At 41.5% G+C, this 19634-nt stretch overlaps 1 protein-coding gene across 1 annotated transcript; it reads right to left on the bottom strand.

The window, feature by feature from the left end:
* Window positions 1-980: 980 nt before the first annotated feature.
* pros1 (protein S) lies at window positions 981-19310 on the bottom strand. Its single transcript, XM_088912460.1, has 15 exons — window positions 19084-19310; window positions 17760-17917; window positions 16991-17015; window positions 15862-15948; window positions 15456-15578; window positions 14841-14969; window positions 13963-14088; window positions 12090-12211; window positions 11634-11752; window positions 10601-10787; window positions 9814-9978; window positions 9520-9688; window positions 7620-7768; window positions 6571-6802; window positions 981-3048 (listed from the first exon to the last, which is right to left on the bottom strand). The coding sequence occupies exons 1-15, from the start codon at window positions 19160-19162 to the stop codon at window positions 2909-2911; spliced, it is 2010 nt and encodes a 669-aa protein (XP_088768586.1). The 5' UTR covers window positions 19163-19310; the 3' UTR covers window positions 981-2908.
* Between the last annotated feature and the right edge of the window lie 324 nt (window positions 19311-19634).

Genomic DNA, 19634 nt, shown 5'->3' with positions numbered 1-19634 from the left:
TGATGATTATTATATTAAGTTTTTAATAGGATTAATTAAATGAAATATCAAGAACAAAAGCACTAGAAAATGTCAACACAGAGCAATATTGTTTAAAGAACTGGGTATTTTCTACTAACAGCAAACAAGTGCATTTAGTAACATCTACAGTAAATGCACTTATTTACAGTTCGTTTTAATGGCAACTTTAAAATCCAATTGGATCTTATTGAAGGTACTGCCAAAACAGTCAGCCTTCATGGGTCTCAGACTCATGTGCTGGGGGATCTGGAGGGTCTTCCGATTTGTATTCTATCCGAGATCTCAAGTTACATACTGTAGTTGGTCTAATAATTTAATTGTAATAACTATAATACTTGTTTGCCAGGTCCTACTGGTAATACTGTAATAATTATATACTTAATTAAAATACTTGTTTACCAGGTTCGGAGCTTCTGCAACTTTAACGGAGTGAATGTTCTGAGCATTCAGCTGCAAGAAAAAAGAGCTCAAGTGACATATGTCAGATACTGTATGTCTAGCTCTAAACCAGAAGGCCCTAGACTGTTCAAGGGCTGAATTTGAGCCATTCTAACTTTCCATCCACCTTCTAACTACTTCCAAAGAGCCTTCATAAAGTTACTTGTTATCGTTTAGCAGTGAGCTGTGCAAGGGATAATGACTGATGTCATTTTGTGTGGCAGTGAACAGGCGGTTTAGATGGCAGATCAACCTTTTTTTCTTGTAGTTAAAATTTGAATGTGCTGGCAGTGCAGTAATGACACTCAGTCCAATGTCTGATATCACAGTGAAAATCTGGAACGGTTCACTTACATTGACTTTGTCGTGATGACGTATTTTTAATTTGTGTACAAGTACAGTATATGACTATTGCACTGACGGGGGTAGGATTTTTTGCAATCAAAGTAAATAACCCAGAATAAAGGCAGTATGTACTATGTATAGTTTAACTTCACGGTAAAAGGAACACAACCAACTCAGCGTCTTTGTCACTTTTATATACACAAAGGTATTACAAAACAATACTTGCAGCTTACAAGTACAGTATGCAATGCTAAAACAACAGATGCAAAGAAACAAATTGTGAAAAAAAACATTTTATTGGACTGAATTATGAATTATGAAATATACATTTATACAAACAAAATACCTCTGGAATTGCTCTAGACATGTGCGATATTTTATGTTACAAGTGATCTAGACTATTCATGGTGCAGTAAAGTTGAGCACCCTTAAGGACATAAGCTACAGTACTTTGGACTTATATGAACTCATTGCGTAATATGTCAACATGAATATACTGTATATATTCAGTGTTATGTCAAAGGCAGATTGAACGTCCCAGAAGCTGTACCCTCCTAACAAACTTTTGAAGATTCTTGATTTGATTATCTGGAGACTTCCTATATCAGTATATCATTGCAAGCTGCGAGAGATCCAGGGCACAGCAATCTATAGGCACCCTCTTTCATTAGTTGCAACATCTTTCAAGACTGACATATCCAGTCAAATTCAGAAAGGTGCAGGTAATCGCAACGTTACAGCTAATTTTCTATAAATCAAGGGTAGACCACAGCAATCAAATGACAGATCTTCCACTTGTGATTAAAACCCATGAATAAACAGGCAGAGAGACTCATGCCTGTAATACTGTGATCTTATTTTAACCACACTATGGTATGTACATTTAAAGTCATTTAAAGTTTGAAAATTGCAGATAGAAAATCACAGAATGTATCTTTCACTTATGTTTACCTTCTAGCTTTTTGTAAACATTTTATTCCTTGTTTATATGTCTCAGAATATTGCTTTGCCACTCCACCATGAGATGGGATTTTGGCAGTATTCTACATGAGTTATTTATTTTACAGTGTGATTTATTTCTCAGGTTCAAGCTTCATTTACAGTATTTATTTTCTATTTCTGGCTTTTGCAAAAGTCATGTGTAAGTAGCACAGATACGGATTTGTTATACAAGAGCTTTATATTTGCTCAGCATTGTAATGCGATTACTATTTGTAATGCAGGAGGGGTAAGAAGAGGAATATAAGCATTTTATATTTCCCCAAATCACAGTATGAGAATGTGGTTTAAACAATTCAATAACAAGTATAATTGTACCTATATGGATTTTTAAAAAATGTACAAAGGTTTTTATGCAGATTTGAACAAAGGTGCTAAAAAATACAGTTATAAGCAAAAACAACTTCTAAACATTTTCAAAAGCAGTATGTCTAGTTCACTCTTAAAATGCAGAAACAAATTTCCAAATGTTCTTCTGGCTAATTTTCCTTTAACACTGCTTTTGACCGTGTTTAAATCTTACAAAACTATACAAAATATTTGTGTTTTACAGTTTGATTTGCACATGACCAGCAGTGGGAATGTGAGGTGCTAGCTTCTAAATCATGGGTCTTCTAGTCAGAAATTGTTTTTTTTCCAGATCTATGACTGAAACGTCAATCAGAGCAAAGCCTAGAAAAGACATTTTACCATTAAATTCAGGTCTGCCTTAATTTTTAATACGTTGACTCAATGCGTTTGCTAAACCAAAGTACTGTACACAATACAGTTTTTTAAGCTTGATAAGAGCGTACAGTATGTACTATAGCACTGTGTATGAGAAGATGTATATTAATGTCTTGTATACATACAGTACAATGTAAACACCTACAGCAGGCAGGAGCATCTGTAATCTCTGTTGCATAGAACCTAGCCAAATTTATTAAAGGTATTTAAAAAATGGACCATTTCAGGAAATGTTCATTCTTCTTTTTACAACCACTGTACTTATTTAAACATGGGTATTCGGGGATATACAATATTTTACATCAGAAATCGAACACGGGTGGAATTTAAGAATTGACCTACAACGTAAAATGCAAAAGCAGAATCGCACCAGTATCCTTCAGACTGGAGGGCAGGAGTGGGACGTGATGCCGCTGTGTTTGCTGATGGCTTCATCAAAATCCAACTGTCTGTTGTTGACCGCTATCTCCATGCAGCCGTTATAAAAGGCAGTAACAGGTGTTGCTGAAAGTGGAACACCTGCAAAACAAAAACATACAGACGGTCCATTCACTTCTTTTCTGCTCAGTCTAGTGAATGTTTAGTCATCTGCAGAACTAAAAAAGGCAGAAACGCAATGCAACATATTCACAAGCGTTCGCATCAGAACCTTCCATGTCAAGAAAATAGGAATAAAAAGATACTTAAATTCTCATTTTTTTTAAATAACTAATAAAATTTGGCATACATTCTGCTAAATCTAACCCAGGAGGGGACAGTCAGCATTTTGAATTAAGAAATGTAGGTCTAGTCAGGCAGCAACAAGCAACAACGGTAATAGATACATTACAGTCACTGACAAACACAAAGCATACAATATGTTGTGTTTAGATTTTAAGAAGGCTTTTTGGTAAACTTCCTTATAAGAGATTGATTTAAAATTACAGGCAGTAGGCGTTGGGGGAGAAGTTTGTGTTTGGGTCTAACCATGTTTTGATATTAACCAACTCAGAAACAGGTTAATAAATGAAAAACCATGCACAGATGAAGGGTGAATTCTTAATCTGTAAACTTAACACAGATGATGTTAATTAAACTCAGGCAAGTGGAAAGTGTTATATGCAGTAGCATAAACTGTTAGAGATTGAAGAAAGACTTGCTTATGTTACACATTACTGGCATATTCCTCTGACACAGATTCAGGTGGCTTTAAAGTCTACAGCACAAAAAAATTGGTCCCTTCAAATCTAAATATTTGCCCTAATGAAATGTCCCTCTGTAATTCCCTTTATGTAATCCAATTATTTGAAATGACTCTTTTTGCAGTGTCAAATCTTTTCAAATAGATAAGACTAGGTTGAAAAATTATTTACAGAGTGACTGTTACAATTACCTGTTGACATCCCATGGTTATAAACCTATATGCTAACTGTTGCAGTAAGTGTAGAAACGGTTTTGAACAGCATGAAAAAAACAGTAAAAAGCAAAGAAAAGACCCATTCAGAATCTGAACATCCTGATAAAAAGAGAAAAGTACTATGGTATTTACATGTACAGTATATGTTATAGATATTATGATAGAAACATTTAGTTATCACCCAGCAGCCATGCCGTGCACATCAGTACTTTAAAACTTTCTTTAGCTGTGTTTTCATTCAAATTTTTATACATTCCCAAAATATCTCTTCGGCAGCTTAGTGTAAACACTCGAGACTGGTGGAACTACATAAACCTGGAACAGCAGGGGCAATAAATTCTTCTGAAAAATGTAACCAGTTTATACTTTCTGATGTTCTGTTTAAATTAGGACCAACAACTTTAAGCATGTCTGCATGAAATCATAAACACTTCTAACTTATATAGAATATACTTTCTTGTATTTTAAACTAGGAAGGAAGACCTTGCTGTGTTTTGATTCTTATATGAGACTGAGCTACAAACTAATTCTACGGGTAAATAGACCCCAAATTCCACTTCCAGTTTTACTGCCTTTTATACCAACTGTATCATTCAATTCAGAGCCCTGTGTGTGTTCTGGGAAGACAAATATGCGTCACTTCTAAATACATCCAAGAGGTGGCAGGTTTTCCCCCTTTGTTTTCAACAATTTTGCTTTGAAAAAGTTACTCTAGATATTCAGAAATATTGTGTTTCAGGGAGAGTCAGATCTTTTTCCTTGCCTTAGTCAAAGAGCCGTCAGGAACAAATACCGGGATAATCAATCCGGCAGCGGCTCAGAGGAGTTCGCAGGTTTTGTCAGGGATTCACAGGTCAATATTTTCATCCCCTCAACAAAGATGGAAATATCAAGCAATCTCAAACCACCAATAGCGGCACGCATGTCTTAGTTTTTTTAAATGTGCATTGACAGTAGACCATAGAATGTAAGATGTATTGCAATATTTTATAGACATACTGTATGATAAATAGATACTTTATTGCCATGTGAAAGACAATCGCCTCTAGTTAAACCTTTCGACAAAACAGCTTACTAATGTACCGCGAGCAGCTCTGTCTCTGTGGGAGTTTGATCACAGGCTCTCTAGACGGTAACGAACTCCACTCTGCCACTCTGGCAACGGCACAGAGGTTTACAGGATGTGACTGACCATCAATCGGTGAGATTCACACCGTCCGCTGTCACAGTAAAGCCCAATCCATCATTCAGGATCCCAAAGCCTCCCGGCCACAAACTGTGTGTTCTCCCCCCTGTGCTCTGGCCAGCAGTACCACACTGTTCAAGCACAGACCACTAGACTGAAGAACAGCTTCTACCCCACGGCACTGCGAATCCTTAACAGCTAACTGCAACGTCTCTGACTCTATGCGTACCTGCACTCTGCACCTTTTCTATGCTCTACCACCCTTTTTTTCTCACTACTACATATTTATTGTCCCACAACATATTTATTGTTCCTGGTGTTATTATTTATGATGTTTGTAATGTACTGTCTACATGGTGTGGTGTTGTCTGTTGTGCTGTGTGTGTCCCGAGAGATCAGCGCGGATAAGAATTCCACTGTACGTGTACGTATGGCAATAAACTCTTCTACTCTACTAGTATATGAGACGAATGTGGCTCCACTCTGCCCCTGCCAGGATACAACTGCAGCTGCTTGTGCACTTGGAGCCACAGGGCCTCAGTCCCTCCTCTGAGAATTCGACACCGCGCCTGTGACGACCGCAGCTCTGCTCTGCCCCTGTGGGTGTTTGATCACGGCAGTGCTGATGGCTCAGGGCAGACCCGGTGACACTCTCTAGACAGTAACAACCTCCGCCCTGCCACAAGACCGCGTCAGTCTGCTGCTTCAGAGCTCAACACTGGAGTGCACATTCCGCTTCTGTAACTTGCTCGGCGCACTGTTACACAACCGCTGCAGGCACTGGGATGCCCTCAGAAAGGTCATCTCAGGTGATTCCACAGCATTACTTAGAGAACGTGCAAGAGCTCATTTACAATATCATTTACAATCTTGATCACCACCTCACATAAAGGTTACAGATGCACCGGAATCAATCCAGAGAAAAGCAGCCATAAAGATATGTCCCACACTGGCAGGTTTTATGAGTCGAACCTTTTTTTTCTCACTTGAACAGATAGGACCTGGTTCATGTACGCAACACCCTCAAAGGTGCTGACGTAGAATTCTTCAGAATCGACAGGGAAACACAAATCAGGTGGATTAATTCACTCCTAACTGCTAGAAATGTTAGATAAACATTTCTAACCATTCCTAGGTCCTTAAATGGGGCTTCAAGTGGCTCTCATTTGTAATACAGTAATTCTTACTTTCCTACATTGGTTTAGTTGCAGAAACTCAACATGGAAAACAAAATCACCAACGTTATTTCAACGTTGATACATTTTTATTTTGAAATGATATTATGGATATTATGGGATATTATTCACAACCTGGATTTCTTAACAAAATCCAGCCCTTCAAATGATACACACTGTTAGCCTGGTGGTAAAATGACGGTTTTGAAAGACGTTCAAGATTGAAAGAATCCATTAAATGACACCAGCATAAGGCCCTTTGAGGAGCGCGTAGTTTACTGTACCTTGGACACCCCCGACGTAGGTGTCGACACGCCCCTGCAGGGCTGCGGACAGCACAGACAGCTGCTTCTGCAGGACGGCCTGCTCAGCGTAGTGCTCCGAGACGCTGGAATTCAAGGAGGCCCTCACCCCCCAGCTGGACAGCTCCACCTCCAGCGCCAGGCTGCTCCGGAAGCACAGCATACTGGGCCGCACGCTGGCCACCAGCACGTCCTCAATGAAGACGGATATGTCCTGGAGAGAGGAGCAGGTATGAAGGAAGGAACAAGTGAGAAAGATTTTTCTGACCACGATGTTGGAAGACATCTTTAAAAGTTCCTTAATCCGTGGAACCTTAGCACTTCCAATACGGACAAGACGACCACTCCAGCACAGGAATCAGGTGGGCAGATTTATTGGCTCGGGAAAAGTGGGACCTTAGTGTGTACCTACAGGCCTGCTCCACCCGGCAAAACATTGTTTCCCAACCCCTCCCTTATGAGCGGCTGATAAAGGCGTGCTCTGTTTTGTGACGTGGCCACTTAGAGAGAAGATCACCTGTACGTAAAAGCTGAAATGGGTAGGATGTTACCCGAGGCTGTTACAAGGGGCATTTTAAAATAGAACACTACGACGTTCATAACTTGAGCAAAATTTTTAATGCGACCTATCTAATTACTGAGGTACGCAGGGTGGAAAAATGTATGTAGATTTTTTAAAGGACATGGACTGACATGGAATATTAGTCAAAAAGCAGCGTAATTTCACCCAGCGGTTCTTTTGTCACATTAAACCTTACCCAGTACCTTTAATACAATCAGCAACGTGCATGTGTGTTCTACAGAAACTCATAGAAACGTAAGAATTTAGGGGCCGTGCGCAGTGTGTGATTAAAGATAAACACACTGTTAACTAAACTAGTTTAATAAGGCATTTAACTCACGTGTGGTATTTTGTACTAGAAAGCTTATGGAACACATACAGTCTAGCACACAATTACAGAGTTTGAGTATGAAATGTCGACGAAACGAGGCAATGAGAGGGCGTGGGAGGAAAGAGTGTGTGAGGTTACCTCGTCATCAGGAGAGGTGGACATCACCGCCACAGAGAGAGGCACGGTGTTGTTACTGACCAGGGAAAACAACACACCGGTGCTACTTGAAGGGCGGATGTTCAGACTCAAATTCAGCGTCCAGTTTGTTTTCATGTTCATGCCACTGCCTTAAAAAGAGGAGAATAATGGTTAACAGTTTCATATAGCAGTCAAGCTCAGACAACTGTCCGCTCATTAAAAGTCAATTGGAGCTACGTTGTCAGAGCACACAAATTTCTGACCCCCTGACCTGCCTGAAGTTTCCTTTTAAATAGCGGATTTGGAGTGTTGCTTCTTCATACCATCAATCTTCTATTTGCATTTCATGTTAATGAGATACTTGATCTCCTACTTGATTTATTTGAGTTTATATTGGCATACATGCCTTGCCGAGAGGCTTCCTCAGATGCTAGCTCAAGAATTAAATATGTCCGTTTCCCTGCAATGCAGAATAACAGCAAACCCTTCGCATCTGTTGCTGTGTTGGAAAACGCAATTTGACTCTCGGCCGCTTTCTCAAAACGAAATGATTTGTCATTTCAATATGTCTGTCATGAACACACAATCCATCAAAGAATTTTTGGTAGACAAGCCACTCTTCTTCCACCTTGTGAAACATTTATACCCCAGAACCACTTTTCTTTTGAGTAAACTTGAGAATCTCACGCCCTAACTTTATAGAAGCACGGGAAAACTACTTACAAGGGATTCTAATGACTTCATCGAAGATATATATTATAGAATGCCACAGTAAACACAGCAGACTCAGTGCAAAAAAACAGAAATATATTACACTGTGATCATGGATGTTCAAATCCTCCCAGCAGAACATAACACTAATTGATTCAATTGGAACACGTGTGGAAAATCTTCCATAACTGCCCATCTGCAACAACCTGAGCCAGCCAAAGGTCACACAGCACAACCTACCGTAATGATAATATTTGACTGTTCCCATATGCTTTGGCTACCTTTTACTGCTTGAACCACAACATGGGAAAAGAGTGCCCAGAAGACTGCAGTATGAGCTATTCTAACAACAACAACTGATGTCAAAATTTCTATTAACATTCCAAGGCAGTGCCAGGAACATTCCGAATTCTTCAGGCCGTATTTCTCAGAACCAAGTTTTGTTCTCAGCTTCAGTGTAATCTAGTGTAAAGTGTCCCCAGGGAGCTCCCAACCAAATTCTGCTTGTGGCAGATGGGTCGGCTCAACTCCACCTGTCTGTTCCTTAACTCGGGCTTCATCCAATACAGGAAAACTGATCGAGCAAATAATGGAAACATTTTTAATTTTAAAATGTTTTAAATGCTAGAGGCTGTCACTGCTGCAAACAGACAAAAGATCCATGTTCTACAGACTCACGACGCAGTTAGCAAGTAAACCTGTAAAACCAGTAATAAATGTGCAACTCAAGTATACTGTACCTTCAAGTCTAAGAAGTCCCCTAAAGTGCAAACTCTTGGCAATAACACATCTCATGAAATGTTGGACAGTAGTTAGAATTCTGCAGTCTCCTGAGTGGCTCAACGATTATGGGTGCTTCCTTGAGCTCAACACCTACGTGTTGCAGGGTTTAAAGCCATGAGCCAAGATGTGAAAACACACACAATCGGCCGTTCCCAAACATTTGGATGAGTAAAACAAAAAATAAATCGGTGTTTATCAGCCTTTAAAGAAGATAGAATTATTTTGCTGGTAAGCCAAAAAAGTGAAAAATCCACAATCCCCCAAAAAAAGAGGCTGAATTCTAATGCATGTTTTTCCGACTAACCTTGTGGTTCTCGGTAAGTGTCTGTCATTTACTAGCACTGACTGAAAAAAGATATGACAACATTCTTACGAACAAGTCCTCTTCCAGCTCATAGACACTTACTGTAGTCTATGTCAAGCTGAGCCAGCCCAGAGCCAGGGAAGTAGGAGCCTCTCTCCACCTCCACGAAGCAGTGTTTACTCCCCTTCTCCTGGATCACCTCTCTCACCCCCGATGCCCCCTGGTCCATGAAATTCCAGGCCCGGATACAACCATCCAGTCGAGGGTTAATCTACAACCGTGCAAACACACAAAAGGTCATGAGTGGAGAAGCTTGACGTCAAGGGGGTCTAGATCTTTAGGAAAGGTGACAACATCTGGGTGTGGCAAAAGACAAGAGTTTGGTACTGTACTTACTGGTCTGATGAGGCTGTCAGACTTCGAGGGCAGCCCTGCAATGTAAAATTTGGTCTCCAGAATCCCACTGACTGATGGGAAGAGACTCTGTGGGCTGTTGATGTTCATCACAGCTTCCTTGCTGATCTTCACAGTGATGCTCCTCTCCAGCTCTTCCAAGGAGATCTAAGAAAGAACCGCTCAATGTCATAAAAGTGCTCCGCTTTCTTAAAATAACACTTAACCATGTGATGATTCCCTGCTAATCGCATAAAAGGGACTATTTTGCTGTGTTTTTTATTTGTACAACATTACATTCGTTACTTTGGTTGAACAAGTATAAAGACACCTTCACAAAAAGGCAGTCACGTCAACATCTTCATCAGTGTCACACGTTGGTAGTAGGGGACGTTCCTGTGGCTACTGTCACATAATTCCTTACTACAGCACCATGGGGACACTCATGTTACCCGCAAGGCAACATGAAACTGACCAGTCTGCAGAGACATGTGCTTTTTTGCAGCAAACAAAGTAATGATGAGGCAGCTGTCAGGGACAAACACATTGTGTATTATACTGCAATTGGAATTGGGAAAAATATACATGAATTGTAGTTTAGAAATTTCTATTCCTAATTCTGAGTGTATGTACAGTATGTGTACCTATTGACATTTAACAAGAGAAACAACATAAACTACAGTATATCCAAGCAAAACATACTGGGAGACTTTTATTTTCCTATTACTAATTACTCATTTGTAAAAAGCTGCCATACTAAGGGAACGAGAAGGAGACCGTGCAGACTCACAATGTGCCACTCCCCATCGTTGACAGCCTTGCCTCCACTCGTGACTTTGGTCACATGTTCGTTCTTGAACTGGACCTCGATCTGACCGTTCCGCAGCCCCAGCATGAACCACGAGTTCTTGGATGACTCTGCATACAGGATCACTCCCTCAGGGTCAAAGGTCCTGAAGTCAAACTCTGCAGAAAACCTACGGCATCAGAGCACCAAGGTTTCATTAACACGTGACTCCACACGAGAGCTTTGTGGGAGGATTTTTCCCGTTCAAATAGCGAATGGAAAAACAGAAAAAAGTCACAAATCAAATATCGATGCCTCCTGAGAAATCCCTGAGTTCATGTCCTCACATTGGATGTCTGTGTTGACTGGTTCAGCACATACAAAAGATTAATGTATAATGAATAATTTATGCTAAATGCACCACAATCCCATTTCCTGGGCTAATGTTAAGTCTGAGATCCCCAGAGGTTTCTCTTCTCGCATTGGGAGTTTTTGTTTTTCACTCCTCTGTGCTCACATGGCCAAAGGTTATTATATCGTTAACAACTATAAAAACTTGTAGAGTGCTGTGTGAAAAACCGCTGTGAAAGAACTTATAGGAAATAAACGTTTGTTTGATTGATTGATTGACTGATTGATTGATAAACAGCACATAATCTGTTACTGATCTGAGAAGTAGAAAGGAAAGACCAGGAAACACACCTGTTAAGTTTCATGTAATTATCTAGTGTAAAAAGCAAAGAATGCTGGGACAGGTCAACTAAAAATCTGCATGTGCTGTGATTCCTTCTGAGTGAAAGGGTTCAGAGAGGAATGTGAAAAAGCCACTGGCATGCATTGACACAGCTAAAGCACTCTGGGGAGAAACAGATATAGCAATGTGTAAGGAACCAGATCTTAAAAACAAGCGCCATTCCAGCTAGGAAGAAAAAAACAGTATCAAGCTGCATTAAAGTTTTTCCAGGAATCTCCTCTGTAAAAGTCAAAATGTCCTTTACGAGCATGAAATGATTTTAGTAACCTCCAAACTACTTACTTTGTGTTTTCAGGCAGTCTGAAACGCAGATAAAGTACAGGTGAGCCCACAAACTGCTCCCCTAGATACAGCATCTCTGCGCTCTTGTAGTCATTCAGATTAAAACACCTGGTTATTTTCTAGTGAAAAGAAACAGAGTGACTACTGTGAACACTTTTTTCAACATGAAATTCAAACCTCCCCATTAAATGTGTTGAACGCTTATTTACATCTTCTCAATAAACATAGAAAAATGTAGAAAGACAGACAGGCGGGGTTTTTTTCCCCTGGATGGCTGAATGCAGTAAAAGAGAACAGAATTATCAGGGTGTCAAGGTTTTATAACCTCAGCAGCATTAAGCATTGAATGCTGACTGACAGCAAAAAAACAATACACTATCCTAAGTTTAAGGATTTGACGCAGATCCTGAGATCGGTCGGACCTTCTCCCCAGCACAACTTCGCTGTCTGCAGTACCTTACAGGACTTCTTGTCGGCAGACAGAACCAGCCCTGCTCGCCCATCACAGTAACAGGAGAAACTTCCCACAGTGTTCACACAGAGCCCTTCACACACGTGCTCTGTGCACTCATCCACATCTGAAAAGAGACGCACACAATATGAGAATAGGCATGAAAAAGTGCTAACTAAGAATCTAACTAAAGTGATCAAACAAACATGTCAATCAATGGCAGAAGTGCAGAAAAGCAAGCTTGTGGGTTATGTGTATCCACTGCCACTCTCTTAACATCAAAGCAAAGGTAACACATCCCACAGTGTCGTGCAGAACTACAGGTTTTGTTCAGAAATGTTGCCATTTGGACCATTTGGATCTCTGCAGGTTTTGGGGGGTAGCTTTGATCCCTCTTGGGGCTGGGGCCCTGGGTATAATTGTGGACCTGTGGTGCTGTCTGCTTGGAGTTTGTGTGTTGTCCCCCTGTTCACGTGGGTTTCCAAAGTCCGAAGACATGCTGGTAGGTTAACTGACGTCTGGGAAAAGTGACCCTGGTGTGAGTGTGCGAGTCCATCTGTCCTGCGATGGACTGACGTCCCATCCAGGGTGTACTCTGCTTTGTGCCTGTAAATAGGCTCTGGCTCTCCCAAGACTCTTAATTGGAAGAAGCGGTTAGAAAATGGATGGACGGGATTATTGCAGTTTTTATGCATAGACTACTTCTGACTAGACAATGCGAATCTGAGACAAGCAGTGACTTGCCTTTCTATGTGCAACAAACCTGGTTTGCTAGGTCCTGTCCTTCACAGCCTTCTGTCAGATGACAAGTACATCAACCCAGAAACATCTACATCTGTTGGGATTCTAACCAACACTGACCTCTGCTGTTCATTCAGACACAGTAGTACTTGTAATTTCAGCAATCTCCACCCTAGAATTTCAAGTCTCCTTAAAGCATAACTGCAACTCTATTTTTGTATTCGGAGTTAGAATGAATCAGCATTGATGAGTGCAATAAAAGTCAAATGTACACAGTAACTTGTAAATTGGAGGTTTCACATAATAAAATAGACAAAATGTCCATTTAATAACCGGCCTGAGAAATTGGGACTGCGGTTCCCCTTTAAATGGGAGTCAGATCCATAACTTGTCTTGCTTTATATTTATATCTGTATGATTTACAATTTTTTCATTACATTTTACATAAAGTACTGCCTGTGTCATCTAGGAGCAGACCACTAGATAAAGCAGGTATCATACTCTTCTGAATAAAGACATTATGTACAGTATGCTATGACATTACTGAATCATTAGCTAGAATGCCAGTTTAACAGTCCCACGGTAATATTTTACTGGACAACTGATTGTTTAAAATATTAAAATAAAATATTCACAGATGGTCTTGCATCCCATGTCCTATCAAGGCTACAATTTTCTTAGCTCACGGCTTCAGCAAAAAGAAAATGACAAACCCATTAGCAAAGAAACAAGTATTAGGTTTATTCCGTGCTGAAAAGAGAAGAGAGAAAACACAACGTTTTGGCCGTGGAGCCTTCTTCGGGCGTAAGACGGTGTTCTTCTCTTAAACCCGAAGAAGGCTCCACAGCCACAACGTTGTGTTTTCTCTCTTCCCTTTACAGCACGGAAAAAACCCGTTACCTGTTCCTTGGCAGCCTACACATGCTGACGCAGTTGCCCACCTGAACCCCATTAGCAAAGAGTCAACAAAGCTTTTATATGAGCTACAGGACTGGAGTTTGTGATGTTTATGAGGCCTTCTGGTGTTTTATTTTTGAAATCTGTAGAACACCACACTTCGGATACAAACAAAAGAATCCCCCCACTCACATCACCAACCCCATCCCTACAGTATTACCCCGAGGACTAGAATCTCACCAATGCAGGATTTTGACGAGTAGTTGTACTTGAATCCTTCAGGACATTTGCACTCGTATATTCCTGGTACGTTCACACACTGGGCTGGCCCGCAGATACTGGGGTACAGTATGCACTCGTTAATATCTGGGAGGAGAAGAAAGCTCACTGAAGTGGTTTGCTAGCAATCAAAGTCCCCATAAAACTTTATGACCATTGTGCTCTCAAAAGTTCAGCTGTATAACAAATGCATGCTCCTAGGTGAGTGATTCTTGTGATGGTCTTCCCCCAGAAAAGGTCTCAACAAGCAGATAAGTAAACATACGTCAGAATGCACATTTTGAAAAGGAATACCTCTCACAGCCCATCCGCCAACACTCCAGATTCTTTATCTTTATTCTGCACAGTAAGAGAACCATACTTGTGGACATACTAAGAACATCTTTTTACTTTCTCTATTGCAAAAAAAATGAGGCAAAAAACTGCTAAGATGGCACAGTCCGATAAAGAAAGAAGGTGATCACAGGCAGGGCAGCCTCACGTGGAATCAACACAGACTGTATGGGACACAGGCCACAAGAGGGAGCTATTGTGCAACTCTGTGAGCAAGAGGCTCCAGCTGCGCTCTCGCCAAAAAGCAAAATCCTTCAAATTCCATTAGTAACGCAGTTTTGAAACTGGCTTCTCCAAAAAAAAGTTTGATTATAAATTTAAGTTCTGAAAAAAGTAAACATAGCAATTTCATTAAATACAATAGTTTAGTGCTAACTATGAGATGACACACTGTTCTTGTGGTAAATATTCACCCTCCTGGACCTCAAATGCACTGCCATATAAAACTCTCAAATTAGTAGAAATGTATTCAATTAATGAGTATAATTAATGAGCCTGCCACTTACCCTTGCAAGTGATCTTGTCAGGTAACAGGATGTAGCCATCATCACAGAGGCAGCGGAAACTGCCGGGGAAATTGAAACATTTCTGGTTGCACCCAGCAAGGAAATCCGGGTCCTCACATTCATTGACATCTGATCGCAATACAACACAGCCGTTTTGGTTACAAACAAAATGGACAGGCACAAAACCTTAACGGAATGCTCCAATGCTTACTTGCTAGGTGCCTGAAGCATGTCAACTCATGCCACCAGTGGGCATGTTTAAGGAGTGTGTGTCAGGCAGCTGGTTCAGGGTTAATGATATCAACAGTGGGCATGTTTAAGGAGTGTGTGTCAGGCAGCTGGTTCAGGGTTAATGATATCAACAGTGGGCATGTTTAAGGAGTGTGTGTCAGGCAGCTGGTTCAGAGTTAATGATATCAACAGTGGGCATGTTTAAGGAGTGTGTGTCAGGCAGCTGGTTCAGAGTTAATGATATCAACAGTGGGCATGTTTAAGGAGTGTGTGTCAGGCAGCTGGTTCAGAGTTAATGATATCAACAGCGGGCATGTTTAAGGGTGTGTCAGGTAGGTAAAACAGGAAAATAGCTGGCATTTCCAATTAACAAAATACAAACACCTTCATCGCAGTTCTCTCCCATCCACCCCGGCTTGCAGACACAATGGTAGGAGGCCTTTCCATCAACGCACTTGTCATAGCCCTCCTTGTTACAGGGCAAGGGGCTGCACTGGTCACTGATCTCTGCGAGGAAGTAACAGCACATCAGTGCCAGCAAGAGCAACAGCGCAGCTGCTCTGCTGAACAAATCTGCACAAATGTCTAAAAAACTCCACCTGCAGCGAGAATCAAACAAGCTTTTCTGTTACAAAGAAAACCAGACTCTATAGAACCAGACAATACAGATGAAGGTGATAGATTTGTATCACACACACACACCTACAGCCGTAGGAAACTACAAGCATTCGCTACTTCAAGGCGATTCTCCTGTGTTTTTGTAACACTGGAAGAGCCTCCAAAGGCCTACCTTTCACGCACGTTCGGAGGTTAGACGGCGCCTCCACGCTGCCAGGGTGACTGCTGGGGACTCCTACACGGTACAAGCCCAGGCAGCCTGAAAAATGAGCAGGCACAATCCCGATGAGTTTCAACCACCTGCTGCTCGACAGTATCTGCCTACGGAACCTCCCCCAGCTCACACTGCTTCAGGGACTTGGAGTCTGGGAGACAGCGACTGGATCTTTACTGCTGTTCTGGAAATTCGGAATTTTTTTTAACAGCCGCCCAGTTTTGGAATAGCCACCCATCAGTTCACCTCAGACACTCGCATCAGCATCATACCAATGAAAACATAAAAAACACAAGCTTTCCCTCTGAAATACTGTATACACTATTGAGCATTTCTGTGTTCCACCTAACAAGTCCCCCAAAACCTACAGCATCAGATGAGGGACTGAAGACACCATGATGAAGGTTCAGGTAAGGCAGAAGGCACCTTACAGGCAGGAGACGATGCACTAGCGTTACAGCACCTCTACAGATAGTGTAGTCAATGCAGGTCCAATTAACACTGGTGCTGCTGGGATTCCTGGGCTCGGTTAGTTACAGCAAACTGTACTGTACTTGTCTACACAGTAGGTCTGTAATTAGGTGCTGCTACTTCTGATAGTACACGTAGCATATTACTATACTATTGTAATCTCTCCCTTACTTTTGTGCATTGGGATCATAGAAGTTATAACAATATGGATTATGACATAGCCAGTGAGCTTTCTGTCCCCTTAAACATGTACAAGCCAGTATCAGACCTACTGGGTGACTTCAGTACACCTCCAGAGCTATGCAGGTTGAGGGCTGCAGGTTATTTAGTGTGCTCTCCGAAACTATCCACCAATCACAGCTCTGTCACTGAGGCAGAAATGGTGCATGGGGTGGCCTAGAGGTCAGTTGAATTGGGCTTGGAGCAGAGAATTGATGCCGTAAGAGACCTCTGTGTAAGATGGCCAAACAAAGTAAAAAAAACACACTAGAGTTTTGCACTCAGAGGCGCAATAAGATGGGAAGAGTCTGAAACTTTATTATTGGCATATTTCTATGGCAAAAATGTCAAACATCGGTATTAAGCAATACTTGGACTCCTGGTTGACAGAACTTACCAACATATCGGGGAATAAAGTACTCCTGGAGACAAAAACAGAAAATATAACAGAATTAGGCATTGACAGTTCAATAATGCACGAACACATTCTCTGCATATTTTTTGACACAACACATTGTCACGGCACTATTATACTCCACTGATTCCATGTGTTTAGAGAGATCATTTGAAAGTTTTAGAACTGGTGTTAGAACTGTAGAGCAGGTATCAGCTGAGCCTGGATTGTGTTGCTTTTGCCCTACCATAAAACAGTTTCTTTATACGCATTATACTGGTCACCGTACTTTGTGATGGGTTTTGACGAACAGTTCAGCACTGTCATGAAGAGGGAAAGACGATCGCAGGCCGTGAAACAGAAGGTTTCTGACATACAGTATAACCCGTGCACGTTTATTTTTTAAACGTTTGTGTATCCACCTCTGTGGTGGTTTTGAAGGGAGGTCCAACACCTGCCTTGAACTGCTGTTTCATTTTGGAGCGCTCACAGTTCATCGTCTCTGCACAGGATGAGCTAATCTCCAGGTTCGACTGTCTCCATGAATGTTCATTTCTGTACCCTGCTGGACCTCTGCATCACACCAACGTCCTGAGAGTGGTTAACCCTTGCATAAATACGCAACGGTATTCACGTAATCCACACTCCAGGGTGAGTGACCCTGGAGGGTATGTTAACGAGTAATGATACTGACGCAAATAAATGCAAAACTCCCACCACACACACTGAACATCAGGGCTGTAGGTAAGTTACGACCTGTTCAAACACCTACTGTTTCAGGGTCATTTTCAAAGATTTCCCTGGCCTCTTCCCTGTCGCAGACCTCCTCGATGCACTCCCTCTCCAGATTCCCCTTCTTGCTTTCCTCAAGCATATAGTTGGCCCGCCGTTCTCGCGTCAGGAACTGGGAAGCCCTTCTCTGCGACAAGACTTCAGCGCGCAGACAAAATAAAGGTGAGCTTTAGCCCGGCGCCGAATGTGTGCACAAGCAGAAGAGCAGTGGACGCCCACAGCACCAGGATCAACTTTATTCGCCAACTACATTTCATAAGCACGGGATGTACTCTGTTATACTTCCACTTCGTGCTGCGGAAACATCGTACATATAACTTACATATTAACAAGACAAGCACATCCTAAGGACAGAGCAAATTGAACAACTAGACTCGTACCACTCCGCTTGAGAAGTTCCGAACAGCAGCCCAACAGATATGATCTACATTCATCATTGACATTAAAGTGATTCGGTTTCATCACATTCTCGATAGTGCTGGGCATGGACAGGAGGTGCCTGGGGGGGGAATCAGCTTTATTTTGTCCTCTCTACAGTTCCTTAAATAATAATTACACAATGCTTTAAAAAAAGTAACTTTCCATCTATAAAATGCTAAATTAACGATACAATCTTGCTGGCCAGATCAAAGCTGCCTCTGGAATAGATGAGGACATCATGTACCAAAACTAAACCGCAAGAAAGAAACGACTCTTAGTAAACAAGAAATTATCTAAATTCTCTGGATCACATCTCGCAAAACTTTTAAGACACCAACGAGGACCACCACCACACCATGATAGTAATCCGCTGAAAGCAACTTGCTTAATATCGTCGCTTTTCATTGTATTGGGTTTTTATCGGAAGAGCAAATCACAAAGAACAGTTCAGTGATCAACACTATGCTTACATGTGATCTAAACAGCACAGCAAAAAAATATTTTGACATAAGCAAAGACAATCCTACTGGCTTTTGTAGTCGTGCGTTTCTTATTTTCGAATGAACAGTCCACCCTTTTTGTAGGGGAAAAAAACTTTTCTTTTCCACAGAATTAATCTCCAACTACGAAAATAATGCGGGGGGAAACAAGATGAATGCTTTCATCCGCCTTGTTTCAATTCCTAAACCACTCGCAGCGACTGCCGAGAATAAACGCAGAGCCATAATAATCTTAGAAATTGTGTCCAAATATTTACAAGTAACCGCTACGGAACTAAAGTAAACACAATTAACTTCAAAGAACCCCCTTTAAAAAACGTGATACGTGAGCAAAAAGTGGCCAAACTAATCCGTTTAACTTTTCACATTTCATTATTTACTTACATTCCTGCGCATCGCAAAGCACAACCATGAAGAGAAGACAGCCCACAGACGCACGCCACTGCGTCTTTTTCCTCCCCATCTTAAAGCAAAGAGTAATAGGATTTGCAACTTAGTGTGCCGGTAAAATAGGCCGCAGGCTTACTTCTCTACGCTAAATTGTTGTTTGGCGTTCGCAGCGCCTTTTTTTTCCTCCCCGAAAATGTGTTTTTTCCCCCCTCCTTGGTGTCGGAAGATTGGGAAAGAGCCACGAACTTTATAGCAGAGTCTCAGCAGGGGGGGCGCTGAGCGGCGGACAGTTCGAGAGGGAAGCAGGGCCGCGCAGAGATTGGAAACTGCCCTGTTGCAGCTTTATGAAACGAAATGTGATTTAGTGATCAGCGCTTAGGTGGTATGTAACGGCTTTTGCGATAATCGGGGTGTATTATGTAATACGGCAATGGCAATATACGGATGCACCTGGGTTTCCTGGACCTTTGAGTTCCCAGAGACAGGTTCGTGATACTGAGAATGAAGCGCAGCTTCTATGGGTCATGTTAAAAATACAGTGCGGT

Source organism: Atractosteus spatula, chromosome 4 (genome assembly GCF_055471065.1).
Source record: "Atractosteus spatula isolate fAtrSpa1 chromosome 4, fAtrSpa1.hap1, whole genome shotgun sequence".
NCBI lineage: Eukaryota > Metazoa > Chordata > Actinopteri > Semionotiformes > Lepisosteidae > Atractosteus > Atractosteus spatula.
The sequence above is the reverse complement of the archived record's forward strand: the minus strand, read 5'-3'. Positions and strand labels throughout refer to the sequence as shown.

Coding starts and splice junctions, on each gene's coding strand:
- pros1 (XM_088912460.1), bottom strand. CDS start 19,162: ATGGGGAGGAAAAAGACGCAGTGGCGTGCGTCTGTGGGCTGTCTTCTC. Junction 15,949..16,990: donor CTTTATTCCCCGATATGTTG/GTAAGTTCTGTC, acceptor CTCATTTTTCAG/GCTGCCTGGGCTTGTACCGT. Junction 12,212..13,962: donor CTCGTCAAAATCCTGCATTG/GTGAGATTCTAG, acceptor GTCTCTTTTCAG/ATGTGGATGAGTGCACAGAG.